Here is a 19,595-nt window from a genome sequence, read left to right as displayed (position 1 = left end):
TTGTCTGTGCAAGTGGGAAACAAAAATTTTTGGGCAATAAGTGCAAATATTCAGTTCTTGTAATGTGATTTTATTCTTGTTCCTAGAGTAAAAGGTTCCAGGGTAAAAACATTTATCTGAGATAACCCCCCCCCCCCCGACTGGACACAGCATTTAAATATCTTTTCTTCGGATTTTCAACAGAATTTTCTCCCTTCTGTGACATTCAATATATCAGGTGCAAGAAACCAAGAGCCAGAATAGAGTTCAAAAAGCTCTGCAAATTTATTCTATGCAACCTATACACAAGAATCTGATCTAGTAATAGTCAAGGCAAATTGGTACTAGATAATAGTCAACTTACTTCAAGGCGAGTTGGACCTAGGTCTCTTTTGGGGGCGTAGGGACTCCAGACCGATGATGCATTTGACCCCACCCTCTGGTTCAACCTAAGTCAATCTCCTACAAAGTATTATCAATTTGTGGCAATTTTGAGGTGGGTTTGCTCTGCATCTATCTTTCCAAAGTGTTACCAATTCTCCTCAGCTTAGTGTCATCCACAATTTTGATGAGTGCACCAGTGGTGGTATTCACCTACCTTCCCTACAGGTTCGCAAAGGTGAGCACACGTGCCACCTCCGCGCATGCGCACAGCCTTTGGCGCGTGTACTTTTGGCCTAAATGGGATGCCGGAAGATTGGAGAGGGTGGGTGGGGCTACAAAAGATTTCTGCTACCGATTTGGGCGAACCAATCCGCACCAGTAGAATGTACCTCTGGAGTGCATCTTCAATCCCCTCATGTACGTACGTCATTTCTGAAAATGATGAAGAGCACTGGGTCCAAGACATAATCTGGTGATACCCCACTGCCTCTTTCCCTCCATATAGATGTCATTCCATTGAGGACTATATACTGAGTGTGGTTGGTCAGACAAACACAAATCCATCCGATGATGATACTGCTATATGTGACTGAAGGCCCTAAGAATTTCAGCCCTTGTCCCATATTTCACCCCTGAAAAGCTAATGCATTCATATTTCAGGGTATTTTGGCTTTCTAGAGTACCCTGCTTTGCCATCCTGGATGCCATGCTTTAAGATGGATCTATATATAAATTCATAAATTCGCAACAGCAATATAAATACGCTGGTTTTGTTTTTTTGTAGACATGTCATTAAACATTTTTTAAAAGAAGATCAAAGCTATCAAAACTAATCTAAAGGAAAGGAAGAAAGACAAAGACAAAAGAAAGAGAAAAGTACAAAAAGAAAAGAAAAAGAAATACAAAGGAAAAATAAAGCAACTGCTGGAATTCTTTGCAGCAAATAGTGCGATTACAAAATTATCTCTCACTCCATGATTACAAAAGAAAAGCTCTTTGTAATTATCTAATTGTTTTTCACTTAATCATCAAAAGCAAACATCATTTCTTTCGGTTTCATGCAAAAATAAAATTGTGTAAGGTGTTTCCAGTCAGCAGTAAATGCAAAAAAATGGCATTTTCTCTAATCAAGGAAGTCTATTTAGCCATCTCTGCAACTTTCATCATCTTCACCAACTGAATGACCCTTTATTATGGGTAATTTGAAACTTTCCACATTTGAGCATCTAAGAATCTTGCAGTTATCATATATAAAAACAAAAGAATTTGGTTTGAATGGATATGTTTAGCATGGGATGAATCACATGACAGAAATCTCTTCAAAACATTTGATGAAGAAGAGGAAAAAATATTTTCTTGGCTGCCTTGCAAAGTATGAGTGGTTCAATGGCTTTGAATGACAGGGAGATCCAATTTAATTGAACATTCGGCTAATCTTACCAACAGCATTGGGACTAATTATTTAGAGGCATTATCTGCTTTCCTTGCTCTTAGTCTCTACTCGGATAATGAAAAATCAACTTTTGTGGATTCTCTAAGCTCTGCATTTTCTCTGTTGACCAGGGGGTTAGTCAAGACAGCCTACAAAGAGTCCTCCAACTCTGCATTTCTATGGTTTGTGATCTCATTTCAGAATGCCAAAATTCCCGGGAGCACAACTTGAAATGACTGATACTGGAAATAACCATGTTACAATAAGGCAGATATAAGATGTGGACAAGCTGATTGCAATCCTATTTCTTTTTTTAAAAAAAATGGGTTTATAATGGGGGATGTAAATCCTGACTCACACGCCAATTCCTAGTGAATTTCATACGTGCCTCTTGATTTTTATTATCTCTCTCCCACAACTAAGGTAGAAAATCCATGGATTTGCTTCTAACGGTTCAATGCCAATCTTTCCCAAGCCTTGACTTCAAATTTCCAAAACTGGCTTCTTTTAATAGGTAGGTAGGTAGCAGTGGTGGGATTAAAAAAAAATTACTACCATTTCTGTGGGCGTGGCATAGCTTGGTGGGAATGGATTGGAGGATATGGCAGGGGAAGGATACTGTAAAATCTCCATTCCCTCCCCACTCCAGGGGGAGGTTATTGCAAAAATCCCCATTTCTTCCCGATTAGCTGGGAGTCGGGAGGCAGAGAATAGATGGAAGCGGGGCCATCAGAGATAGTATTTACCAGTTCTCCAGACTACTCAAAATTTCCACTACCAATTATCCAGAACTAGTCAGAACCTGCTGAATACCACCTCAAGTAGGTAGCTAGACAGGTAGACAGGTAGATAGATAGGTAGGTAGGTAGGTAGGTAGGTAGGAAGGAAGGAAGGAAGGAAGGAAGGAAGGAAGGAAGGAAGGAAGGAAATGTATACTGACCAAATATGTAATAATCCCTCTTATGTAATGTTTAATACAAAATGTATTTAAATAAATAAAATAAATTGAATACCAAGCAAAAGGTTTGCAACTTCCTATCCACATGGCATAGATATTTATTTTAAAAACACGTGTGGCCTTCTTTTATGAGATTTCTTACTTTTTGGTATACAGGTAGTCCTTCACAATTATTCAGGAACTATTTGAAATTATGATGGTATTAAAACAAATGGTACATACGACCTCAAATTTAGGACCATTGCAAATGTTGAGTGGGCCCCATAATGTAATAATCTAATTTAAAAAAATGTTGGTAACCCATTCACATTTACAACTGCAGGATGTGCTTCACTTCCCCCAACTATGGCTACTGGTATTATTTAACATGTCGTCTGCAGATCTTAGAAGATAATCAGCTTTAAAAAGGGAGTGGCCAAAATGTGAAGCAAACCACCTGCACACCAGAAGTGTCACAATCAAATTCTTAAGACTCAATTCTCGGAACCCTCTATGGAAACTTGGACAGCAATTAATCAGAAGAGGCTTTTACATTGAGATAACATGGTGCCAGGAGTGGGCACTTTCTAACACAGATGTTTAATTTAGTGTCTGATTCAGTTCAAAGCCCCTTTGGCTTTGATCTCCCAAGGAAAATCTGGACAAGGTCCTCAATTGAATTCGAAATAACCATGGCAGTTGCTAATATTGGAAATATAAATGGGGGCTGGTTGATAATCCTAACTTTTGACTATGGAAATGTCCCACCAATTTTACCTCAGAATGTCTCCTCAGAAGATTCCCTGGATCTCTGCATGAAATACATCATTTTGAGGGCACTGCTGTCCAGTGGCTAAATGATCTACATATCTCGGCCATAGGTTTAGTCACTCCTTTAGTACTTTACTAACTGCTCATATGTAATTTAATTTTATTCATAATTGTATTCATCACTCATACTGTGTACTTTTAAAATAATTGGGTGTTTAGTATTTTGCTCATGTCTTGAGAATTTTTATGCACTACTGCTGTTACCCAGTGACTCTTGTACTCTGTTATGCCATATAAAATATAATATATATTCTCCACCTGCCTGTCTTTCCTCATCTCTGTCTTTTTGGCTGCCCTGTCCTCCACCCTGCCCCCTTGGCAACCTGCCTGCTGCCACCACAGCTAACTTTCTCCATCTTTGTTTCTCCTGTTGCTGACAAAGTGTGCTGTCGTGGATCTGTCCCCAGACCCCTCTCCAGACATGAGTTGAGGAGGAGGGTGAGTTTGAGTCCGCAGAGAAAAGTACGGAGCCTGACGGAGCAGCCTCAGCTGGGTCGATCAGAGTGACAGGCTGAGGCTGAGGGAAGTGAGCCACAGCTGCAGCAAGTTGGCCAGGAGGCTCCAGACAAGGACTGGAATCAGCCGCTGCCTGTTAGCGTTGAGGAGAAGTTGGAGTCCACGCCTCCTCCTGATCCAAGAACATGTAGAGCAGAGGGGAGACAAGACACAATGATGGCCAGCTAGTATATTCATGAGGAGACAACCTCGCCTTCATGAAAGGCTGCACCAACGTTGCCTACTTAATCCCACCCTGAAGACTTGAGCATTGCTGGAGCAACATGCCCAGTTCCGTGCCTTGTGTGCTCGTGCCATGTATCCTGACCCGTTCGAATGGTGGACTGCTTTCCTGAACTTTTTGTGTGCCCGTAGAACTTGGTTACCCAGTGACTCTTGCCATACTGAGCTTGGAATCTGGACCTGTGCAACTGCGGTGCTTTCCGGGGACCTTTTTTTTTGGGGGGGGGTTGATTAAACACCTGTAGAACTCTTGCTGTGCGGGGGGGGGGTGGAGCGGGGAAGCATATGTGCTTAGTGTGTGCTAAGGTAATTGCTGGCCTTTTGTGCAAGAGACGAAAAGCCTCTGTGCAGCCACATGCATCGAACAGCTGCCTCCCAAAAGGCCATGTTGGTAATGCCTCATCAACAATGGGAGGAACATAGATCAGCTGGCAGGGGGCATAAGATCTGAGAAGGGGAGGGAGGAGTTATAGCAGAAGTGAGCGTGGCAGGCAGAAGCAGCATGATGATGGTGTAGAGCAGAGGTGGTATTCAGCAGGTTCTGACCAGTTCTAGCAGAAATTTTGAGTAGTTCGGAGAACCGGTAAATACCACCTCTGACTGGCCCCACCCTATTTATTCTCTACCTCCTGAGTCCCAGCTGATTGGGAGGGATTGGAGATTTTACGGTATCCTTCCCCTGCCACGCCCACCAAGCCATGCCATGCCCACCAAACAACGGCCACAGAACCGGTAGTAATAATTTTTTTTTGAATCCCACCACTGGTGTATACCTGGCTCAACAACCGGGACTGTTGGAACTGCCATTGATAAATGGTGTTTTGCCTAATGACTGCTTCACTTAGTGACAGAAATTTTGGTTCCAATTAGGCTCATAACTTGATAACTACCTGTATTTCGAAAAGTCTGAAGCAGAAGCTGAGCTCTACTCACCTGTGAAACACATTTCAACCTGCGTATTTTTTCCTGCTAACAATGGTGAAAAATGTATGCAGTTGGAAGGTTATTTAGTGATTGAAACTGAGTGCTTGAAAGATAAAAATCTTGAAATACCCCATAAGAAGAAATAATATACAGAATTATTAGTATTTTGATTTATTGATAGTGGACTAGAAAGCTAAAGCATGGAGAATTTATATCAACACTGAGAATATCAAGTAAATGCTTTAAGGAAAGTTGGAAGTCGAACCTTTTCTTATCTTGGAGAAAAAAAGTATTGTTATATAAATATTTAAAATATTTTATGGGTATCCACTCAATTTTGGTCATTTTACCTTATAAAACGTACCCCAAGATGGGAAGGATTTATCTTTCTGGATTACTCAAAGCTTTCTGTACAAAGAATTATTATATATATTTTTTAAAAACTTCTGGCATCTTAGAAAAAAATAACTACTGAAAGATCTGACAGATAAAGACATTTACAACTTTCATAACAGAGTACACCTATGAACTAAAGTAGCCATGAGGTACCCATCAGAGAATCTATACTTTCAGATGTTAATACATGAATATTTTTTGGCATTCATCTATCCTTGTCTTTGTTTAATAAAGACAAAAATAACTGGAATAACATTGCCAAGGGGGAAACAAGAGGTTTAATTGTTGAGCAACTGTAATACTAATGCTTCATCTTCTGCGAGGGAAAGACCTGTATCTAATGGTAGAAAAGAGTCCTCTTGGTTAACTTTCATCTTCTTCCTCTTCTGTGGTGTTTCCACTGCTGATTTGCTTCCATCCAAACGCCGCTTATCCGTTCCACGTTTGCTGTAGAAATAAATCATTCTTTTACTGTTGGAATTTAGGCCAATCAAACCCATCTACGAAAGTGACTGGATTTAAATGAGAAAATGTTTAATTACAAATTAGAGACAAACATAGTAATGATGTGCAAAGAGAAATTAAGCTTGGAGAATTCAAAACCTAAATTAGGAAATGGTCTCAGGCTGCGGTAATAAGGTTTTAAAATAACAAATATGTGCTCAGAAATAGAGCAGGGGGAAAATGAAATTGATCCAGGAAAATATGTCATTTATCAACCATCCCTGGTGAGTTCAATATCCCCAGTTATTGATTGACGACAATCAACACGTATATTACACAGAAATTGTGTGATTTACATAATTAATGGGAAATGCCATTGTATATTTAGCCATTTATCGTATTTTTGGACTATAAGATGCACTCGAGTATAAGACGCACCATGATTTTGAAGAGGTTTTTTTTTTTTTAAGTGTTTGCACTCTGCCGGCCTCCCAAACCCTCTGCACGCCTTGTTTTTTGCAAAAAAAAGGGGGGGGGCATGCAGAGCTTTGGGAGGCTTGTAGAGTGTTCCTGAAGGCTGGGTGGGGAAACAAGGAAAAATGGCCTGTTTTTTGCTCATTTTTGCTCGCCCCAGCCCCCAGGAGCACTTTGCAAGCCTCCCAAACCCTCTGCACATCCATTTTTGCAAAGGGGGGGGGGTTTCAGGAGGCAAAAAATGCTATATATGCTATATAAGACAGACCCAGATTTTCACCCTCTTTTTGGGGGGGAAAGGGTGATCTTATACTCCAAGAAATACGGTAATCTCTTCTAACAATTATACTCATATAGTATAATTCCCTGGCTGGGAATGGATCTATACTATATAGTATAGAATTCTGGGAATTGAATTCCACACTACTTAAAATTGCTGAAGTTGAGAAACACAAAAGTAGATTAACCCTGTGACACATTTGATCCAGGACCTTGGTAACCAATCAGCAGGATCTGAAACAATAGCCAACAGATCTTTAGCTACATCAAGAATTAGATTGCGTTACCCTGATTTCAACATGGGTAAACCTAGATCCAATTCACAGATTTTATTTTATTGTTCTGTATTGATGTCTTCTTAAGAGGTTCTCAAGCAATTACTAAACTATGCTTGAGTAAACTGCTTATGGATAAAATGATAAAATACGCATAGGTCCAGCTGGAAGAAAATTTTATTCTGGCAGCAAGTCATTGAAAAACATAAATCAGTTTCTATCAAACAGTGCCAATGAATGGGCAGGACAGGAGGACGCGCAGGACATTGCCAGAATTAAAGGAGAGACACGCTGGAATAACCTATGGTTTATCTAATTGAGAAATCTATTCTCAGAGTATGAGATAAGTATCTCCGAGAAACTAATAAGCAGACAATGCAACTGTGCCTCCCTGCCAATGATCTCTATCAAATGCACTGAAAAGTATCCAGACTCTTGAATTGGAGGTAACTGATAGCAACCCTGTCCCTTACCTTTTCTAAGCCTAATCATATTTTAAGTAGACTGATGGAACTCATATGAGGTCAAACACAATTGTGTAATTTGTATATTGCATGAAGCCATGGTTTGTTTAACAAACCATAGGTGGCTAGATTTATAGTCCAATTTTTTTGTAGTAAGTTTCTGTTGTTAGTTGCAAGATTGGAAGAGGTGGAGAGACCTGGACCATTGAATCACCATCATCTAGCTGAAGTAAACTCTAAATTTATTATCTTGATTTCTGATAAAAAGATGGATTTAAAAACCCCACATACCATTGTTAACTACAGAATTAGAAGAAAATTTTGCTCTGGATTTTGATATAAGACAAAAATATTTTTGAAGCAACACCTACCCACCCCTCTCCTCAGATGGACGGATGGTGTGTGTGAGTGTGTGTGTTTTATATATACGTATATGTAGGGACGTGGTAGCTCAGTGGATAAGACGCTGAGCTTGTTGATCAGAAAGGTCAGCAGTTCGAATCCCTAGTAATGGAGTGAGCTCCCATTACTTGTCCCAGCTTCTGCCAACCTAGCAGTTCAAAAGCATGTAAAAATGCAAGTAGAGAAATAGGAACCACCTTTGGTGGGAAAGTAACAATGTTCCATGCACCTTTGGTGTTTAGTGATGCCAGACACAAGACCACAGAGACGTCTTCGGACAACGCTGTCACTTTGGCTTTGAAACGGAGATGAGCACCGCCACCTAGAGTCGGGAATGACTAGCATATATGTGCAAAGGGAACCTTTACCTTTACCTACATGTATATTTATGTATTAGGATATTTTAATCAGGTTAATTAAAATACAATTTCTTATCCAATTTGCAATTCAGCCCATTATTTCTATCACGTGATTGGTTTTTAAACCAAGGAAAATTTCAGTTGATTGAAATTGCAAAATAGGGCATCTGTTCATAATAAGATTAGTGATTAAAACACTAATAAGAAAGCATAACAGATTCAGTATATAAAATAGGCCGCATTTAAAAGCTGATGCCGGAGTCATTGCAAGTATCTTTACAATGAGCAATCATTCATAGATAGATAGATAGATAGATAGATGATAGATAGATAGATAGATAGATAGATAGATAGATAGATAGATAGATAGATAGATAGATAGATGATATAGATAGATGTTTGTTTGTGTGTGTGTGTGTGTGTGTGTGTGTGTGTGTGTGTGTGTGTGTGTCTTTTCATAGATTTTCACGGGAGGAAGTTTTTTCTTTTTTTCTTACAGAGTTCTTGTATTCTGCAATGTGTGCATTTATTCTCCTGTTCATTTGTCCTACGTATGTTGCAGAGCAGATTTTGCATGGTATTTCGTAGGCTCTTTGGTTTTCTAGCTGGATTTTGTCTTTGAGGTTTCTTAAGATGGTGGCTATTTTGTGGTCCGTGTTGAAGGCTGTCTTGATATTGTGTTTGTGGAGAATTTTGCTGATTTTATCTGTGGTGCCTTTGATGTAAGGGAGGAGGGCGATGCCGTTGTCCTGTTCTCTGTTTCGTTTTTTGGGGAGAGTCTCCCTTTGGATTAGGTTGGTAATTGTTTTTCTTTGGAATCCGTTAGAGATTAATACATTTGTGAGAGTGTGTAATTCAGTTTTCACAAGAACACAAGAATGCAGTTAGAAAAAAAGAAAAAACTTCCTCCCTTTTCCAGCACCTTAAAGCTACAGGACATGAAATTAATTTTGAAGGAACCAGGTTAATCTTCAAAACTGAACACTTCAACAAGAGAATAATTATGGAAGCTATCGAAATAGAGAAACACCCCCACAACATGAATAAATGTGACGATACCTCCCGCCTACCAGACATCTGGAAACCAGCCCAAATTAACAAATGAGCCCCACCCACCACCCAGGCCGTTACAACACAAAACAACAACGGACACACAGCCAGCACCAATCAGCACCAATCTACCAATCATGCTATAACCACACAACCAATCATTCCATTTACTGAAACAAAGCCAGCACTCCACACAACCCCACCAAGATTTATAGAAAGACGGCAGCTCCGACCACGCTTTAAGCCCAAAACCCAGCCTGAAGATGGTGAGTGAGACCTTGCCAAAACGTTGCCAAGACAATCTCAATCTTACACGGGAAAAGACCCGAATACAACAAGAACAGCGTATATAAACTGGAAAGAACTAAACATCCATTGGGGGTGGGCATGAATGTGTATTTACGCCTGAGGCCAAGAGTGTATAGATAGTCCTTGACTTACAACCATAATTGAGCTCAAAATTTCCACTGCTAAGCGAGACAGTTATAAAGTGAATTTTGCCCCATTTTACAACCTTTCTTGCCACAGTTGTTCAGTGAATCACTGCAGTTGTTAAGTTAGTATTGACGTTGCTTGTCAGAAGGTCACAAAATGTGATCACCTGGCCCCAGGACACTGCAACTGTCGTAAATATGAGTCAGATGCCAAGCATCTGAATTTTGATCATGTGATCAGGGGGATGTTACAATGGTCGTAAGTGTGAAAAATGATCATAAGTCACTTTTTTCAGTTGCTGTTTGCAATTTTTGAAGAGTCGCTAAAGGAACTGTTGTAAGTTGAGGACTATTAGAGAGGTTTATAGGAGGTAACAGGAGCCCCACATTTAAAAAAAATATTTTGACCAATGAAGTCACAGAATAATCACCTAAATAAGGCAGGTGTAGCAGTGAGAGAATCCCTGAAGAAGATCCAACTGCCCCTGGTTGCATGCACTGTGACATAGTTACATTTTTACTCTCCTCTCAATTAACATGGTTTCATGTAGACAACAGGATAGAAAAATCTTACATACAACTACTAAAGTATTTCTTAAACTGGAGAGGTCAGGAATGAACCTCACCCAATGGTTTTACACTAAGACAGAGGTGTCAAACTTGATTTCATTGAGGGCTGCATTAGGGTTGTGTTTGACCTCGGAGGGGCGGTGTGTGTGTGGCCAAGGTGGGTATGGCCAGCTCAATATCACTCGTGTTGGCGCCTGTGGTGGCCCGAGCACTCTGCCAGCGAAAACAGTTTCCCGAGATCTGTTTATGGCTATGACGGCCTCCTGCAACCCTCTGCCAGTGAAAACAGAGGTCAGGAGGGCCCTGTGCGAACCAGTCCTTCACTGTTTCCAGGGTGGCCCATCGGGCTAGATCTAAATAGCCTGTGGGCTGGATCCGGCCCCTGGGCCTTCAGTTTGACACCCCTGTACTAAAAGAATATAACGATTTCCAGACAGATGTAGAAGCAACTCTCACAGATATCTCACTGAGTTTATAATCCAAAACTTACTTAGAAAAAGGCAGTTTCATATATTCCACTGGACTGTTTATACACTGAACATGAGCTTTACTTACAGGATCCACAAAGTGGTTCATCTTGGGAGCTAGTTGTTATTTGTCAGCAGAAATAGACTGAGAACATTTCTCTGTTGTGTGCTAATATGCTGTGCATTTAGATTTATATTCTACCTTCTTAAAGTAGTAGGCTTCCTTTATTGTTCTCTCTCTCCACAACAGGTGCCTTGTAAGATAGATGATCAGTTAAAGAGAATGACTAGCAAGAGCGAAGAATGAATATCATACTTCAAGTATGCTACTTTATGAATGAATAGCATACTTTAAGTAATGGAAAAGACATCACTTAAAACAAGGTCAATAGCTGATGACTCTCATTTCAGAATATAGGATACAGAACAATGCAGCTAAGTTACAGGAAAGCAGACTCCATCAGAAAGGAAACAGCTTAACAATAAAAGCAGTTTTATAATAGAATCAATTAACCACAAAAGTGGTAGGATGCCTTTTATTGGATATGTTGAAATGGACAGCCATCTATTTAAATTGCTTTGATTTGATTCCTATATTGAAAAGAGGATTGGACTTGATAGCCTTAAATGGCCTCTTTTAGCTCTATCGACCTAAAAAGATAAAGGTTCCCCTTGCACATTTGTGCTAGTCGTTCCCGACTCTAGGGAACAGTGCTCATCTCTGTTTCAAAGCCGAAGAGCCAGCACTGTCCAAAGACAGCATGTGGCCGGGATGACTAAATGCCGAAGGTGCATCGAAAGCTGTTACCTTCCCACCAAGGGTGGTTCTTATTTTTCTACTTGCATTTTTTACATGCTTTTGAACTGCTAGGTTGGCAGAAGCTGGGACAAGTATCGGGAACTCACTCCATTATGCAGCACTAGGGATTCGAACTGTCGAATTGCCGACCTTTCTGATCGACAAGCTCAGCATCTTAGCCACTGAGCCACGGCATCCCTCCCTCCACATAATAAGAGAGAAGAACCTATATGACAGATGGTACATCTCTTCAATAGACAGAAATCTCTGCCATTTATGGGGAGGGGGGAAATAAATGTCACTCTGGTTAATCCTGTTGCTCTCAATTTAAAACCAATGCCCTTTTCTAAGCAGTTATCTAACTTCATGCAGCATAAATACTGATTTCTTAAGATCTGCCAGAAGAATGCAAAATTTACAAACAACCTCTTGAGAATTGGTATGTTGCTAATCAAAGTCTCTGGGTGGCAAGCCACATTGGTACATTTTAATTTCCAAGGCCAAAGAAAGATTTCTAATGAAGATTAATTAATACAGAACCTTCTGTGGAGCCTCAGAACGACTTCCTCCTCACTCAGTGTCAGAACATTGACTGCACGCCGTGGGAATAATGAGAATACATTACATGTCTCTTTTTCCCCCAGTGATTTGCACTCTGAAAATGTTCTCTGCTCAGGTTTCTACAGCCAGGAAGCTAAATGCCCTAAGAACTAAAAGCAAACAAAATGTGGACAAAGCTATCTTAGACTAACCAAGGAAAAACTACGCCCCCCCCACGCTCCCTCCCCACCTCTCTCCCTCTCTCTCTCTCAGACACACACACCAATGAATGGCCACGAAAGAAATTAATAAATTAATTGTGTTCCAATTCAATTGTATTCTTGATCCTATAGAACGCACATTTAAGGACACTGTAAAGCTTTGATAGGGTTCATTCATATGCCAATTACATCTTCTCTATTTTACTTTTTATTTTTGAAGTTTAACACTAAGGAATTGGGGTATTGTTCTATTCAGGGATTTGTATCTTTCGGTCAGACCTTTTTATCTTTTATATGTTATGCATTGCTTATTTTTCCTTGGTTTAATTAATTATACACCAGTAACCCATTTTTAACTGACTATAGTTTATCTATTCTTTTTTCATGCAAAATGGGTTAACAGTTTGGTATTCCACTAACCTTTTTATCAAAATTCAGATGCTTGGCAATTGATTCATATTTATGACCTTTGCTGTGTCCCAAGGTCATGTGATCGCCTTGTGCGAGCTTCTGACGTGCAATGGGGAAACAAATGTACTTTACAATGGTGTTGTTAAGAGCCGTGTGGTGGAGCAGTGGTTAGAGTGCAATACTGCAGCTACTTTAGCTGACTGGTAGCTGCAGTTCGGCAGTTCAAATCTCACTGGATGAAGGTTGACTGAGCCTTCCATCCTTCTGAAGTGGGTAAATGAGAACCCAGATTATTGGGGGCAAGAGACTGACTCTGTAAACCGCTTAGAGAGGGCTGTAAAAGCACCATGAAGTGGTATATAAGTCTTATTGCTATTGCTAACAACCGGTTAAGTGGTTCTCAAGTGGTTCACTTAAGAACTGTGGTAAGAAATGTTGTAAAATGGGGGGGGGAGAGGAATCACTTAAAGGTCTCATTTAACAACAGTAATTCTGGGCTCCAGTGTGGTCATAAGTCAAAGACTACCTATTTTTGATTATAGCAACTATAATCAAATACACACATACACACACACACACACACACACACACACCCCTTAACTATAAGTAATTACCAGGAGCTGGCTAGGTCTTAATGTGGCTAATCTGTATTTTTGTATATTCTAATTCATTTATTTCTCTTGTGTGCTCAATTTTGAAGGCAATGAAAATAATCCTTATTTTTTTAAAAAAAACCTTTTAAAAAACCCTTTTTTAAAATTTTAATAATAAATAAATCAACTAGGTCAGTGATGGCTAACCTTTTCCGGATTGGGTGCTTAAAGCACACATGTGCACTCAAACCCCCAAATGCAATGCATGCGCAACCCCCTGCATCTGTCCTGCCCCCTGTGCATGTGCACTATGCATGCCTCCGCCCTCCGCACTTGCACTCACCCCCTGCATGTGCGCAGCCCCCCACACATGTCCCACCCCTTGCGCATGCACGATAGAGACCCAAAGACCAGCTGGCCAGCGGGAAACACATGCGCAGCAAAGCTCAACCTGGGCGATGGCTCACGTGCCCACAGAGAGGGTGTTGCGCGCCACCTCTGGCCCACGTGCCATAGGTTCGCCATAACAGAACTAGGTCATATATATATGGCACAGACTGATGCTTGAAAAGGAGGCAGCCAAACACTTTTTTGTTTGTGGTTAAAAGTGAAAATACTCAACCTAAATCAAATAAAACCTACTTTCATAAGGCAGCAACTCTCTAATCCTAGGCTCAGTCAGCAAAGCATTATTTTCTCATTGCTTCAGGCACTCAACTTCATCTTCCTTTTCTTTTTCTTTTTTCTGTTTGGTCTATTGGAACTGCCACTGTCAAAGTTGTCCTCATTGTCATCATTCACCTCTACACAACACACACCCTCCCCCCTTTATGGCAAATGAAATTAAAATGTCCTTCAACAGCTGATACTGTTCAGCCTTTAAGCCACTGCTAGTTCTTTCTATTTTTTCCCTCCTCTTTCCACTTTTGCTAGTACACTCTGTTCTGTTTTTTTCTGCTACAGAACCCGAGAGCAATGACTGATTTGTACATATGTTGTATATCAAGAGATCGAGCCGGCATAAAAGAGCAACTAACCCTGTTAAAACAAAATACTAAGGTCAGTTATGTGCAACAGCAGAAATGTGACATCTTGTGAAGATCAAACCTTGCCCCAAAAAGAAAGACTCTCAGATAAATCCAATGCCATCTTTATGCCTTTCTAATGTTTGGCAATATTAAATTTAGAATGCAAAACTGGATAGTTTAAGGAGATTGTTTTGTTTGTTGTATATTTCTGAGTTAAACATCCTTCCAAAGAACTTAGGAACCAACTAGAGCTCTAAATGAATCTGAAATACTATGCCCAAACAAAGGACTCATTTTGCATTCAGTATGTTTTTTCCAAAGTTAATTAAAGATAGCAACAGCAATAGCACTTAAGACTTACATACTGCTTCATAGCACTTTACAGCCCTCTCGAAGCAGTTCTATAGAGTCAGCATATTGCCTCCAACAATCTGGGTCCTCATTTTACCGACCTTGGAAGGATGGAAGGCTGAGTCAACCTTGAGAGGATGAACTGCTGGCAGTTGGCAGAATTAGCCTGCAATACTGCACTCTAACCACTGCGCCACCACGGCTCTTTTAATTAGATATATTAAGGTTTATGGTTTTACCAATATCTATTTATCCTCACATACTAGTCTCGGTGCAAATGCAGGACATTATTTAAAAACAACAATAATTCAAGCATTTAAAAGCAGAAGAACCTAGGAATCCACCAACAAAAATAATCAGGTCAACATTAAGAGCCAGAGTTGAAACTAAATGAGAGCTGGTTATACAAAGAAAAGAGTCTTCCCAACCAGATGCCATCCAAATGGGTTAGATTACAAACCTTTTATAATGGTCTGTGAGAAGCAACATATATTGTTTAGAGCAGCGAACCTTTTAGACACCAAGTGTCCAAAGTGTGTGTGTGCACCCAATCTTAAGGCACGGGCGCATGCACACATACACCCACACCCCAGCCAAACTGCAAGGTCTGGGTGCATGCACAAATGCACTCCGTTCATGCGTGGGAGACACCTGAAGACCAGTTGGCTGGCGGGAGGGGCGCACACATGCACAGCAGAGACCCGAAACAGAGCTGGGGTGATGGCGCGCATGCCCACAATGAGGGCTCTGGATGTTACCTATGGCATGTGTGCCATAGGTTCGCCACCACTGGTTTAGGGATTGTGAATCTGAGCTCTTAATGCACCTGAAAGTGACCAACTTTGAACTGAAGGTTGGAGTAACTAGTTGAACATAAAAATATTTTTTTATCCTAGTTCGAGTGTGTGGGCGTGGGTGTGTGTAGGTGTTAAATCTGTTGTCCATTGGGCTACTAATCTGTATCTAAGAAAATCAGAGCAACTAATAATATTGGCTTGATAGAAAATCATTTTAATTGTGGTATCCTTCTAGATCAATCAGAGGCGGTCTAATCATAGCTCTCAGTTTTATGTGGGGGTTCTGGGGTCAACATTCATTTCACTCCTATTTAACATCTACACAAAGACACTGGTCAAAGTTTATTTATTGGCTTGGGGTTAGATATTAATAGATTGATAATATCCAATAATACACCTCTATTCTTACATGATCAAGTGATGCCATCAAGTTTTGCTATCAAGTGTCCGGAAGATGAGGAGGAGTACATTAGAGCAGTGGTCCCCAACCTTTTTATCGCCGCGGACCAGTCAGCCTTTGATAATTTTACCGTGGCCCGCTGAGCGCGCGCAGGGGTGGGGGGGCGTTGTTCTGCAGCGATCATGGCCCCCAGCCATTAATGTCTAAACTGCTGCAAGATATACTTAAATATTGATAAAATGTGAGGGGGTGTACTCACTTCTGTGATATCTATCCATCCATGTCTGTCTCTGTCTCTCTCTCTCTCTCTCTCTCTGTGTGTATGTATGTGTGTATGCGTGTATGTGTATATATCCTCTATCTATCTATTATCTATCTATCTATTTATCTATTTATCCATCCATCCATCCATCCCTCTCTATCTATCAATCACCTATCCACCATCTATCTATCTATTCTAGCTGGCTGGGCAATTTGGGGAGTTGAAGTCCAAAAGTGTTAAAGTTGCTGAGATTGAGAAATGAGGACGAAACAAAAGGGAAGAGAATGAAACAAGGTCGTAGAGAGAGATTGCAAAATGAAAGGGCAACTTCTCTTTTTATTTCCTTTCACCCCCACCACCCCCACCGTGCCTCTCTGGCAATTGGCTGCCCAGGAGGTGGGGAGGGGAAGATGTTTCACAGACAGCTGCCACCCGCCCAGCGCTCTCTCTCTCTCTCTCTCTCTCCTCACCTCCCCATCTGACCTCGGCTGCTCCACGGCGGAGACCCCAGAAGGCAAGGAAAAAAAAAAAAGGGCTCAGGAGTGGGGGAAGGAAACAAACCCCATCACGTTCCTATCTGTGAAAGCTCCCCGCTCCCTTCCTGGGCAGCCAATTGCCAGAGAGGCAGTGTGTGTACGTGTGTGTGTGTGGGGGGGGGGTTGGCAGCCCGCGGTGCGCCTAGTCCGCTGTGGAACGCACTGCCACCCGCCCAGCGCTCGCTCTCTCGCTCTCTCTCTCTCTCCCCACCCCCTCCAATCTCCCGCTTCTGCTTCGACCGGCCAGCAACTTGTCCCCGCTTGCCCGGGGACTGGCCTCTGATTGGCTGGTGGGGAGAAAGCCTCGCCAGGGAAGGAGGCGAGGACTCCGCGGTGACGTCATGGGGACAGCGCCCCCAGGTAGCAGCGAACCGAACGTGCTCCGTCTCCACGGGCTACCAAGGCGGCTGGGCGGGCGGCCGGGGTGGGAGTGGGGTTTGGACCAGAGAGGCGGCTCTCGGGTTCAAGTCCCGGGGTTGATCTCAGGCTGCGCGTGTGGGTGAAGAGGCAGCAGCGATCATGGCCCCCAGCCGCTGCGCGGCCCGGTGCCAGGTACTCCACGGCCCGGCACCGGTCCGCGGACCGGGGGTTGGGGACCACTGCATTAGAGGGTCTCACATAACTAGTTTTGAATAGGGCTATCTCAGAAGTTGTAACTGATCCAGAATGCAATGGCATGGGCAACTGGCCCTAAGTGTACCTTGATCTCCATGTATAAGTCTGGATTGTTTGTGAGATCATCTCTCTCCAAGACACAATAGTGTGGACATGTTCTAAGTCACTTCTTTTACACAATGTCATCTTAGCACCCAAGAAACATGCCTTCTATGTCACCCCTTCCCTATAGAACTAACTATCCCCAAGATATGGTTTTAATTGTGAGGATATATAAACAGTCTTGGGACGTGATGCAGCTTTAGTTTTTATTCTATGCCACCTTGAATCCCACTGCAAGTTGTACAGCGAATTGAGTATCTGGTTGGCTAAAATCCTCTCCTAATTCTTCTCTCTTTAACTATAGGTACACTACAGTTAAAGGGCTGTGGTGGCTCAGTGGCTAAGACGCTGAGCTTGTTGACCAGAAAGGTTGGCAGTTTGGTGGTTCAAATCCCTAGTGCCGCGTAACGGAGTGAGCTCCTGTTACTTGCCCCAGCTTCTGCCAACCTAGCAGTTCAAAAGCACGTAAAAATGCAAGTAGAAAAATAGGAACCACCTTTGGTGGGAAGGTAACAACGCTCTGTGCGCCTTTGGAGTTTAGTCATGCCGACCACATGATCATGGAGACGTCTTCGGAAAGTGCTGGCTATTCGGCTTTGAAACGGAGATGAGCACCACACCCTAGAGTCAGGAATGACTACCACTTATGTGTGAAGGGAACTTTTACCTTTACCTTTACACTACAGTTAACTACACAGTGAGGATAAAAGGCTTAGAAGGCTGTAGGAGCCTTTGAATATCAAACATGGCTCATCTTAAACAAGAGACTGAAGGCATTTTTAAACCATTTCATCAGTGGAAATGGTTAGCATCAACCTTCAAATCACAATGTTTTTCCCAAACATCCATTAAACGATAAATTCAATTACTGACTATAATTAAAAAATATCTACTTAGCAAAAGTTATGGTTAGGAATTCAGCCTGGAAAAAAAATACGACATCTTGAAACCGCTGAACTGCATATTCCATTTAGAAGTGAGAACTAAGAAGAACAGCCAAGTATGTAAGAGATTAATTGAAGTAATGAAAAGACTGATCAGAGCTTTCTTCCAAATCGACATTCCTTTTCAACACAGTTGAGGTACTAGAGATATTAAAAATTCAATTTAAGTTGCCTGATGAATATTTAGCTCTGCTGCTACTGTCCCCACTGCCTCTCCCCGCCTTCTTATTTAACATTATGATTGCCTTAAACAAGCGATACAATGAATGACACCAGATACATGAAAAATTCATTTCACTAAGCTTGTGGAGGGATGTGGCTTAAAGGTGATTTGTTAAATAGCAGATATAAAATAGTGGATTATACATATCTTTCATTCCTTAAGGGATGAGATAAGGAAAAAAATCTGCCACCTGTGGTTGAAAAGACTTTTTCTAAAGCTTCCTCTAACCAAGATGAAAGCGTCAACCTTTCCTCAACATCATTAGTACAAAGTTGAATTTTCTTCCTTTCATTACAAATATCCTAAAGAAAAAAAAATATTGTTTCTGCTTTTTCTTGGTTTGTATTTGTATTTTTTATTTACTTTTTCACTAACATTAAAGATTGTCATTAAAGATATGAGCAAATGGAACCGTTACTTTTTTAAAGATTGTCTTGTTAATCATGTGTAAACTAAGATATTAAAGGTTGGAGAGGAAATGACATTGCCATAGATCTATACTATAGGCCAGTGTTTTTCAACCACTGTGCCGCGGCACACTAGTGTGCCGTGACATAGTGTAAGGTGTGCCGTGGGAGAATTACTTTATATATAGTCAATATAGGCACAGAGTTAAATTTTTTTAACATTTTTTAATGGTGGTGTGCCTCGTGATTTTTTTCATGAAAAAAAGTGTGCCTTTGCACAAAAAAGGTTGAAAAACACTGCTATAGGCCACCCAACCAAGCAGAGGAAGTAGATGAACTTTTTGCTAGTCAGCTAACTAAGGTATGTAGGAAGCACACCACAATAGTAGTGAGGGATTTTAACTACCCTGACATAAACTGGGAAACAAACTCTGCACCAGTGGAAGATCCAACAGGTTCCTAACAAACTTAGCAGACAACTTTGTTTCCCAAAAGGTAGAGAAGGGAACAATGGGATCAGCCATATT

General features: G+C 41.3%; 1 protein-coding gene across 1 annotated transcript in view; it reads right to left on the bottom strand.

Moving 5' to 3' along the window:
* Positions 1-5,378: 5,378 nt before the first annotated feature.
* Positions 5,379-19,595, bottom strand: part of DDX10 (DEAD-box helicase 10) — a 169,246-nt gene continuing 155,029 nt past the window's right edge. The window contains exon 18 of the mRNA XM_087721190.1: positions 5,379-6,068. Within this exon, the coding sequence (XP_087577316.1) occupies positions 5,900-6,068 (169 nt within the window). The 3' untranslated portion in view covers positions 5,379-5,899. The remainder of the gene's footprint in view (positions 6,069-19,595) is intronic.

Source organism: Thamnophis sirtalis, unplaced genomic scaffold, assembly GCF_051295495.1.
Source record: "Thamnophis sirtalis isolate CommonGarterSnake01/CBP01778 unplaced genomic scaffold, rThaSir2_p1.2 scaffold_8, whole genome shotgun sequence".
Taxonomy (NCBI): Eukaryota; Metazoa; Chordata; class Lepidosauria; order Squamata; family Natricidae; genus Thamnophis; species Thamnophis sirtalis.
The sequence above is the reverse complement of the archived record's forward strand: the minus strand, read 5'-3'. Positions and strand labels throughout refer to the sequence as shown.